Source organism: Spinacia oleracea, chromosome 3 (genome assembly GCF_020520425.1).
Source record: "Spinacia oleracea cultivar Varoflay chromosome 3, BTI_SOV_V1, whole genome shotgun sequence".
NCBI lineage: Eukaryota > Viridiplantae > Streptophyta > Magnoliopsida > Caryophyllales > Amaranthaceae > Spinacia > Spinacia oleracea.
Window position 1 is genome coordinate 84,698,826 of NC_079489.1, and position 11,131 is coordinate 84,709,956.

At 33.8% G+C, this 11,131-nt stretch overlaps 1 protein-coding gene across 1 annotated transcript; it reads left to right on the forward strand.

The window, feature by feature from the left end:
* The first annotated feature begins 9,965 nt into the window (after positions 1-9,965).
* Positions 9,966-10,793, forward strand: LOC110786330 (probable calcium-binding protein CML15). Its single transcript, XM_021990873.2, has one exon. It carries the CDS (start codon positions 10,165-10,167, stop codon positions 10,675-10,677), a length of 513 nt encoding a protein of 170 aa, XP_021846565.1. The 5' UTR covers positions 9,966-10,164; the 3' UTR covers positions 10,678-10,793.
* Positions 10,794-11,131: the final 338 nt, after the last annotated feature.

The following is an 11,131-nucleotide window of genomic DNA, read 5'->3' on the forward strand; positions in this document are numbered from 1 at the left end:
TGAATTGCATGGTTGCTTTAATTTCAAGTTATTATTCATGATAAATGTTTAGACTTTGCATGCTTCAATGTATGTTTTAATTATTGTTTATAATTAAATATCTTGCACTGCAATAAATCCTTTTAGAAAGGTAACAGTAAATTTCCTCGATTGGTAGTGAATCCAAGAACGATTCACGGAAAAGAGAGAAAGTGAGCAATTTAAAATGTACGTTTCTTATATCGACTTTTATGGTTGTTTTCGAATATCAAAATCGAATGGCAAACCAATTGGTGCTTGTGAATTCAAAATACACTGTAGTTTTGAGATCATAAAGCATTGAGCTTAAACGCTCAGCTTTACCAATGGTTAACAACCTAATATCTTTGTCCATTTAATTCTCGAATGAGTCTAGTCCCTAGACATTCGAATAGATCGATACTTAGAGAACTTTAGAAGCTTCTGGTAAGATCATCTAGTTGAAACAAAATATTCAATATAAATTAAAATGGTAAAGAACCTTATTGGTGACATTGGACATGTCTAACAAAGTATAAAAGTCAACACTAAAGAATTCAATTCTTAAGACTATAAGAAAGGGTACAAGAAATAGGAAAACGAGGAACAAATGAGAGGAATTTACGATTCCGTTTCTACCTATAAGTTTATGTTTAAAAGAGAAGTGACCTAGCAATCAAACTTCCTTGGTATCATATACCGCTTGAGGTTCTTACTTCGGTAATAACTCAAACAATGGAAGCTAGGATACACTAATGACCTACAAGTGGGAAATGAAGCATGGCAATGCTACATTGATTGTAGGGTCATCTAGTTTGTTTTAAGTCCTTTCAAAGGCTGGAACTTAATGGCTATTTTTTTCCATAATCAGCATACCTAAATTTCTGCTTCAAACACAGAAAGACTCACATTCAGAAGAACAAAAACAATGCTTGTTTGTTTGTTTATTTGAATGAAATGGTCAATTACAGGTTGAGTTAATATGCTTGATTAAAACAAACAACACTTTAAAGAACTTTACTAGGTTCAAATCAAACCCTTGATTTGAGTTCCATTCATCTTTGGCATTGTTGCTTAGACCATATCAACAAGTTAACATTCACAAACTCTATTTTGATGGACTTTTTGAAAGTTGGTTGATTTCTAGATCAACTTAAGACAAGCAAGTCTTACTTGTTGAAAGTAACAAAGAATATGAACTATTGTTAGAACGCCTAGACGATAGAGTTCAAAGCTAAAGAAAGGTTTTATGACTTTATTATTTCACATGGATTTGAGTGAATATAGGTTTATTTACTCAAATGTGATATAAGTTGAATCTGTTTGGCTAGTTCAAAGATTCAGAAGTATAAAATCCACTTGGCAAGAAATCATAAAGATCTAGGTTAGATCATGTTGATGATTACTTGAGACCAAATATGATCATCAATGATTGTGTGTTGTAATTTCACAATCTAGCTCCATAAGATATGGCATATCTACGTTGGAATGATCGGAGTCAATTAGTACTTGATTCGATCAAATGATGAATCATAAAGACTTTTCCTATAATTTCTAAAACAAAATGCTCAACTACCACCAAACTAAACCAAATTCGTCAAAGCTATTGAAAGGTAATTTCAGAATAACTTTTCATAAAATATCTAGAGAGTTGCAAAACTCAGTGGGAGCTTAGTGTTTGTCATTCGACAAACTAAGGCCCAAGTATAGATATATGTTTCATTGTGATGAGACACAAGGGTATTGTTTCTACCACGAATTTTTGAGAACATAATGTTTGTTTGCTCGAAATAATGTCCTTTTGGAGATTCGTTTCCAAAATGACAAGTGGGAGAAAATAGACCTCGAAAGTCTTCGAGGCGAACAACAAACATAAACGGACATTCCGAGGCTTTTCGAAGTGCTTCAGAAAATCCGAACTTATTCTTTAAGGACTTTAGAAGTGGCTTTAAAGAATAGACATCTCTTAGAAAACTTTACAAGTGCTTCAAAGAGAACAGAATATTCAAAGGACTTTCAAGTAGCTATTGATATTCTATTGTTTGATGTTCTATACCCTAGTAGGCATAGAGTTCAAGTCACTGGAACTATGAGATTCTTCTATTAGATAGTGAAGAAACATGGAGTTCAGGTCACTGAAACTATGCAATTCTTCCATTAGATAGTGAAGAAACCTACAACTTGCAGTCAAACTATTATCATGTAGATTAATGAGTTTGTGACTTGTAAGAAAGCTATGACGAAACCTAGATTCCCTAAAATGGTTAGAGGCCATATATAGACTCAAATGTTTTAATTGGTTAAAGGCCATAAAACATACTCAATGTTTTGATGACAAAATTGAAATTTTGTTGATTTGCAAGAATAGTTTCACACCTATTGGTTGCAAGTTTGTTTTAAGGATAAAAACCATCAAACATGGAATTGTGTTCACACACAAAGCTAGATTAGTTGCTAAAGGTTAAAAGCAAATTCATGGCATGGATTGTGTTGAAACCTCATGCAAAATCGTAATGCTTAAGTCTATAATTCAAGCAATGATTGCATATTGGTACATATGGCAATTGGATGACAAAACGTATTCCTCAATCAAATGATGGAATACAATATGTACATGGTATGTCATAGAGTTTGTGGATCCAAATAAATGCTTGAAAAGGAAAGCTAGCTTATGAAATCTAAGTCCAGATTTAAGCAAGCAATTGGGAATTAGAACTGTATTTTAGTGAAGCTAATAAGTATTTTAGTTTCATAAAATGTACATGATTCTTATAGATATATAAGAAGTTTAGTGGGAGTACATAAAACTTAATTGGTCCTATGTGTATCACACACATATCTCTCTGTTGTAAAATAACATTCAAATGCTAATGACTTAGATTTGAGATTATTCATCAATGTTGGACCAAGGCGAAACTTAGTGCATACTGGGTATTAAGATCTATTTACAAAGATCTTATGATATTATTTTGGATTAAGTAATGGCATTTACTAAATCAAACACGAAAGTCTCCATTGGAGATATTCGACCCATATGAATAAATCTAAGTAAAGGATGTTTGAACTATGTATAAGCATTTACTAAGTTAAACATCAAAGAGTCTAAATGAGATTCTTAACCTATATTATATGTCAAAAAATTTAGCTAAATTTAGTATCTACTGAAACTAGATAAGCTAAAGTTACATGAATAGAATTCAATTGGGAATTATTCTGCAAAAGAATTTATCATGTATGATATAATATGAGGATCGCCAAAAACGTATCGTATGACTTTAGGCATGACGAACATATACCAATCTCTATTGATCTAAGTGAAGATCAACTAGATTGAGATCAAGAATACTTATGGTACTTGAAAAGGTACATAGGAATAGTTCTTGATTCAAGGAAATAAAGATATGCTAAATATTGATGCTACACGCATAAACACTGGCAAAGGATCAAGCAAGACCCTTTGGAGTTAACCATTGACAAGGACGAGCTATAGAGCATCGTGTTTTGAAATGGCAACATGGATTGGAGACCATGAGTTGTTGCGTGGGAAATTAAAATAATAATTTCTATGTTCTAAGATATAGTTGGAGAGTCTTCCACATATCTATGAACTGCTTGGATAGGTAAATCCAAACAAAGCATCACTAGCAACCTATACAGTTGAAGTAAAAGTAATTATTGCCTAAAGAGCAATAAAACAGGGTTGTTTAAAGTTCTTCACTGAACTTGGGTAGATCACCTATCTGCTGGCTTGATGGTTCTTCATTGAAAAATGCGTAGAACCACTCTTGAAAGCAAGAAAAACGTCTGCTAACTTGATGGTCCTTCATTGCAAAATGCGTAGAACCACTAATGTAGCAAGAAAGACTAGATCACAAAATAAACATACTCAAAAGATCTTATCATCATATCTCGAAGAACATTCGATGAAAAGGATATTAAGATTGGCAAAGCATGATAACTAAACCTATGCAACAAGTGAGAAGCAACACTCACGTTGTAGCACTGGAAATCAAGCATAGCTTTGAATTCCATGAATTGTTTTAGAAGATGGGTTTGAGGCCCATGGTTATAAAACATTTGGGTTGAACATTTATCATATATGAAATGTATTTTCATATTCCATTTAATCTTGGTTTAGTATTAAATGATGAGTCCCTTCAATTTGACGATATATTCAAGATAGACTGTCAGGACCAGTCCTGTGACTAAGAAATGTCTATCAAGTGAACTTGAATGTCAAAGGTTGAAAATGGTCCCTAATCGGAGTTTTCTATAAAATTGGACGCATAGAAAACGTTAGACGATTAGAATGCAAGATGACTAGTAGTTCTGTTTCTTGAACTATGTGGACATGGCAATGTCATAATCATTTGCATAGATACTTACTTTGGGAAGACTAGTATCGGACAAGACCTATGAAACTTTACTGTAAGAGATGAAAGTCTGTCATAAGTAAATTTCATTAAATTATTAGACACTAAATCCTCAATACCTGAGTGATTTGAGATTACTTGTTTGAGAACTGGTTGCTTTGACGTTGACCAACCGTCGCACCGTAAAAGGAGGCTATAAAGGCAACGCTCAGGTAATCACCTATCAAACGAAGTCTAATCTCAAGATCGCAAGATTGGGATTGTCCTCCCATAAATCGGGAAGAGATGCTTAAAAGTTGTACAAGGCCACTCGGAGAGCTAGAAACTGTGAAATGCATGGCCGTGCTCGGATGAATCATAGGCTATGATTATCTGTTTATTTGATCAGTTGAACTCTGAAACCGAGGAACACCTCTGGACATAATAAGGATGACAACTCTTACCTTATGTTCAAGAGCAAGCATCGAGCGACAAAGGAATTAGGAAATGCACACTTGTCCCTAAGGACAAGTGGGAGACTGAAGGAAATAATGCCCTTGGTCCAAGTATGCATTCTATGTTAAGTCTAATAAATGCGGTTCAGTATTAATTAACAAGTTAATAATTCAGTGAGATCAAGTGAGCTGAATGCCTAGCTAGAGGCCGCTTCAGTTCAAGTGGAATTAATGATATTAATCCACAGCTTACTCTTGACTGAACCCGTAGGGTCACACAAATAGTACGTAAACGGATCAAGTATTTAATGGCATTAAATACTCCATCTATGAATATTCGGAACCGACGGATCTTGGTTTCAGTGGGAGCTAAGATCGTCACAGGCAAGAAATGAATACTCCGGAAACGATGATATTGCCGGAAACGGAAATATGGATCGTATCGGAAATATGAATATTATCCAAGTCGTAGATGTTGCCGGAAACGGAAACATGGTACGTATCGGAAAATATTGTTGGAAATGGAAATATTACCAGAATCGGAAATATTGCCGGAAACGGAAATATTGTCAGAATCGGAAATATTACCGGAATCGGAAAATAATTCCGGAAACGGAAATATTAAATATTTGTTCGAAACGGAAATTAATTCCGGAATCGGAAATATTGAATATTGTTCGTATCGGAAATAGATTCCGGAAATGGAATTTTAATCGGAAGCGTATCGTACGAATTAGCATCGGACGAGGCCTGCCGGACGAAGGCCCAGCACGAAGCCAGGCCGTCGCCCAGCAAGCACGCACGCCACAGCCCAGCGCGCACAAGGCCACGCATGCGTGGGCCGCGCTGCGTGGGCTGCTGCTCGCATGCGTGGGCAGCCCTTGTGGCTGCCGTGTGTGTGTGAGTTTGAGCTCATGCGAGATTCCTGAATCTGCAAGAGTCAGTGTATGATTAAATGTCTATTCCTATTGGATAAATTGATTAAGTAGAATTCATGTAGAATTCTAATTCCAATTAATTCGCATCCTACTAGGATTACGATTCCTTTTCCATAACTCTATAAATAAAGGCCTAGGGGTCATAATTTATATACAAGTTTCAAAGTATTCAAAAGTGAGTTTTTGAGAGAAAATTCAAACACCCATCTTGCCCCAAAAGTGCCGAATTTTCTGAGTACCTTAAGGGCGATTCTAGTTGGTCAATCTTAAGGCGGATCCGGACGTGCTGTGGACTTTCTACGGAGGGACGACACTTGGAGTCCTAAAAGACTTGTTCTTGTTCGGTTCGGGCGCAGCTAGGGAAGGCACGCAACAAAGAGTATGCATCTAAACTATGCTAAATGATTATGTGTAAATAATATGTTTCCTGGGTTAATGGTTGTTTCCGCATGATCTATGTAATGTCATATGTATCATAACCTAACACATAGAGCGAGTCAATAAGACATGATCAAATATTTGTACCAAGTTTAATTAACATATTGTATTATAATCATATACTACTAATTTTATTATGTTGAGAGCTATTTTCCACTAATCCTTTCATGTATTCATGTATAAATTTGGTTTGGAGAGCGCTACAATGTTTACTAGACATATATTTTCATTCACCATGTTTATCCACAATTTATTCCCTTTTGATGGGTGCTAATAAAGCTCAACAAGATGATTTGGTGTAATGGCCCAAACATTTGTTCATTTTTCCTCTGCAACCAACCAAAAATATAAATTTGTATTTTATCATCATTAACTTTCACATGCTTTTCATCATTTACAATCTCACTTCTGGTGTGTATATGTGTATTTTGAAATTACATTTGTACTCATTTATTCACTCATGATGATACTATATTTATACTATATTTTACTTTCACATCCTCGATCATGGTTATTGACATTATCTTCACTATCTTTAGTCAGACAAATTCTCATTCACTTATGGGAATGGTTTACCTAATTGAACGTGATCATAATACTTTTATTCAGGATTTCGTTATTTGTCTCATCCACCAAAAAGACAATATATAACTATGTAAAAACACTCTTAAATCTCTCTCAAAAATACCATGTCTGCAGAACCATATTAGTTTCATGAAAGATATGTAGGGTATCTTGAACAACAAGATTTAGAAACTAGTATAGTTTTCTAGGTCATATTTTCTTGTACTTCTCCAAAACGTCTACGGGACTTTAGTGTCAAATATCTAGACTTAAGTCGTGAACCTATTTCGACTTGTAAACAAAAGTCAAGGGTATATTTGCATTTTAACTTATAAAATCCTTGACAAGACCACATATTCAAGTGTTTCAATATTATCTAATAAATTCTATTATAAATTCTTTACTTGTTTCAATAAACAAATGCCCTTTTTCTCTTTTTATCTTTCTCTTGTTTGTTACCGTCTTTGTCCCACTTCTAGTGGGAATATGAGCTCTCGAGAGAACCACCTCGGTCTCGACCTCGACCATATTCGTTTCGACGCCCACGTCCATGACCACGTTTTCAACAACTTTTGTTGTGGTATTTTCTTTCCCATGACGGGGTGTCACATTCGCTTCAGGGAATGGAGCAGAATCAGTTGGACGTGATTCTTAATTTTTCATCAATAGCTCGTTATTTTTTTATTAGCCACAAGGAGACACAATATAAGTTCAGAATATTTCTTAAATCTATTTTCGTTGTATTATGTCTGCAGGAAAACATTATTTGCGAAAAAGGTAAAATATGTTTTCTCCAACATTTCTACACCAGTGATTTTCTTTTCACATAATTTCAACTGTCAATTAATTATGAACATAACTGAGTTATATTCACTTACAAAGTTAAAGTATTTAGTCTTAAATATAAACAATCATAGCGATTCTGGGTAATATAACGGTTGTCTGGTGGTCATATTTTTCCTTTAGATTACTCCAAAGTCCAAAGACCTATGGATCTTTTACGGCCAAATACTCAATATTAAGACCCTAATGGAGGTGATGACGAAGAAATATCATAGTTTTGTTTTGAATTGTTGATTTATTTACTTCTTTGATTGTATCACCAAGTTCCTTTGCATCCAGGTGAATTTCGGCATCTAATACCCAAGACAAATAATTTTTTCCAGTAATATCAAGGGCCGCAAATTCAAGTTTTTTAAGATTCGGCATAGTTCACACTAGAGGTGAATATATATGTCCATATCAAGTTGTAATTCAATACCATAATTCAAAAGAGTTCATACATATAAATTATTTAGGCAGTGATTGCAAAAATATAATTTGGGAAAATAATATTCTTAATATTAATTTACACACACTATAATATAACACATATGTATGGTCGTAGAAACAAAAAATCAGATACGAAGTATAGTCAAAACCAATATCCAATGTGTAGTCATGATACGAATAGATCATTAATATCACAGATGTTGTAATAGTCTCGAAATATGTAGAACATTAATACGAATCAATTCCTTTACGTATAAAGCATATTGCTAAATACTTCAAAATTGCGGCATAACATATTGGGATATTAAACTTCAAACTTGCGGCATAAAGATCCACTTCAAATTGGATTATGTGGTGAATGAATTGTTAATATCAAAAGCCCCATCGTGATATTAATATTTCATACTTGCAACGGATCATTAATACGAACAGATTCATATTGCGGCAGTTTCTTTGTTTATAATTAATCAAAATAGGCAAATTAATAATAATAAAAAACGTTTGCCAATTAATCAACCTCAGTTATATAGACCTTCCTTTGTTTCTCGTTCACTCGAGAGATAGATAGGAGAAATTAGGAGAGAACGACGGTATCATTTATTCCATGAACAATAGGGTATATATACATATAATAGAATAGAGTTTGCTTGGAGAATAATAAACCTTAGATCTAGAATATTCCAGAAATATACTAAGGGTATATGGGCATCTACGTAATATTTCATAACAAATCTTTCATTAAAGATTTAATTCACCTTAATTACAATCGCCTTTCTTCATAAAATCAAATATCAAGATCAAGTGCCAAAAGTCCTGGAATAATCTGAATTCAACACCATCTACCAGATGAGCAATAGTTCTTTGCCAACATATATAATTACTCTCTCCGTACCATAATACTCGCACCGGTTTGACCGGCACATAGTTTAATGCAATTTAATTGACTTATTATTTAAAGGTGGTAGATGATAGCTAGTGAGGTAATTTTTTAATATAGTTAGTAGGAAATGTATCAACTTTTTCAAGATGGTGGGGGTGATTTTTTAATGTTTTTTAAGATATTAGGAATACAACTGGGACTTTAGGTAAGTGAGATAAACAATATGGAGTATTAAATTAGAAAAAAAAAAACATGTCATTTATAGAAAGGGTACGTGCAAGCATTTCGGGATGACTTTATAAGGAAAGCGAAACGAGTATTCCGGACGAATCGAGGGAGTAATACTTACTTAATTGGTACTGATATAAGCTTCCTTAATTTATGTACAGACTATAGAGATCATTAAGTTTAATAATAACCTGTAGTAAATATTGTTATCGAATGTAGGAAAGGCGTGACTGGAGAAATAATACTTAGTGTGTATTAATTATATTAGGGATAGGTCAATGATGTACGTACCTTAATTAGCTAGGAGCTTCTTCTGGTAACAAAATTAAGCTATCATAAGACAGCCCATGAGCAGGTAGTATCTAACATCAATTTACAAGAAATTACACTAATATACAATAATTGGAAACATAATGCAATATCACAACACCTGCGTCAACACTTTAGCAAAAAGGGTTTGTCTTTGTCCTCCAACATATACAAGACTCCGATCCGTATAAAATGGAAAATACTAAGTACAGAATAACAAGCACTGAAACTGGTTTTATCTGTTATGATGTCATGTAGAAAATGGTTAGAAATAATAGTGCGACACACCTTTTTGTTAATGCATATTGCAATTTGGATAAGCTAAGCTAGTTGTACTCTGTAACAGTTATATAGTGAAAAACTCTGATTACATGAGGTGTAAATTGAATACAGTAATAGCTTCAAGATATTACACCCAAAAATCGGTAATAATCTCCACAAAAGTTGGAAAATGAGAGACAACAATTCTTCCAAATATAAAAAGGATATTTTTACCATTTCACAAAATTACAAACCAAACTAAACTCAGACTTTCACAATTCCATGAAAAAATAAATATACTTGTCCCTTTTGAACATTCAAACCCACCCCTCAACAGCTCAACTAAGACCATTTCAACCCTAACCCCTCATATACTTGATTTTGTTCTTAACATAAATTTCTTCTTATCTTCAACCATAGCCATAAACATTACCAAAAACCCATAACTTTTCTAAACAAAACTTGGATCAATGGCAACAATGGCGTACAAGCCAGAGCAATTAAAACAACTAAAAAACATATTCGAGCGTTTCGACATGGACTCAGACGGAAGCCTAACGCAGCTGGAACTCGCAGCGTTGTTACGGTCCCTAGGGGTAAAACCAACAGGGGATCAAATATACGCCTTGTTAAACAATATGGATTCTAATGGTAATGGTTACATCGAATTTGATGAATTAGCCAAAGCTTTATTGCCTGAGCTTAACAATCATGATATATTGATCAACCAAGAGCAGTTGTTAGATGTTTTCCGATTGTTTGATCGTGACGGAAACGGCTACATCACGGCGGCAGAGTTGGCGGGTTCAATGGCTAAAATGGGTCATCCTTTGACGTACAAAGAATTGGCTGAAATGATGAGGGATGCTGATACAAATGGAGATGGTGTTATTAGTTTTAATGAGTTTGCTTCTATTATGGGTCGATCTGCTGCGGATTTGTTTGGCCTTAATGTTACTTGTCCTGTTGCTTCCTATTCATAATCAATTTCTTTTTATTTATTATATTCATCTTATCCCTTTGGAAATTGTGCGCGCTTTTCAATCATGTTTATATATTAAATTGTGTTTAATTATATTCTTGGATTCATTTCATCAAATGATCGATTGGTATTACTACAAAACATTAATTATGATTTTTTATTTTTTATCATCTTATATGTGCTCTAATCATCTTTTTATTAATAATCATTAATTGATTGAGATTTTTTGCATTTTACAATTTGGTGAATGCATGTTTTTTGTCAAATTGCAAGTAAACCTAATTTGTTTTCTTGAAATGATCTTCTCTTTTTCAATCTTGTATTTAGGGCCTAAAAAATGATTATATTCACTGCAAAATTATGGATTATTAGAGACGGAATTTGAGACATAAACTATAAGCATCTCAAACTTGAGACGGATTACTAAAATTTCGTCTCTAAATTAAAATTGAGAT

Bases quoted from the DNA above. Each gene is read 5' to 3' on its own strand.
- LOC110786330 (XM_021990873.2), top strand. From the start codon at position 10,165: ATGGCAACAATGGCGTACAAGCCAGAGCAATTAAAACAACTAAAAAAC.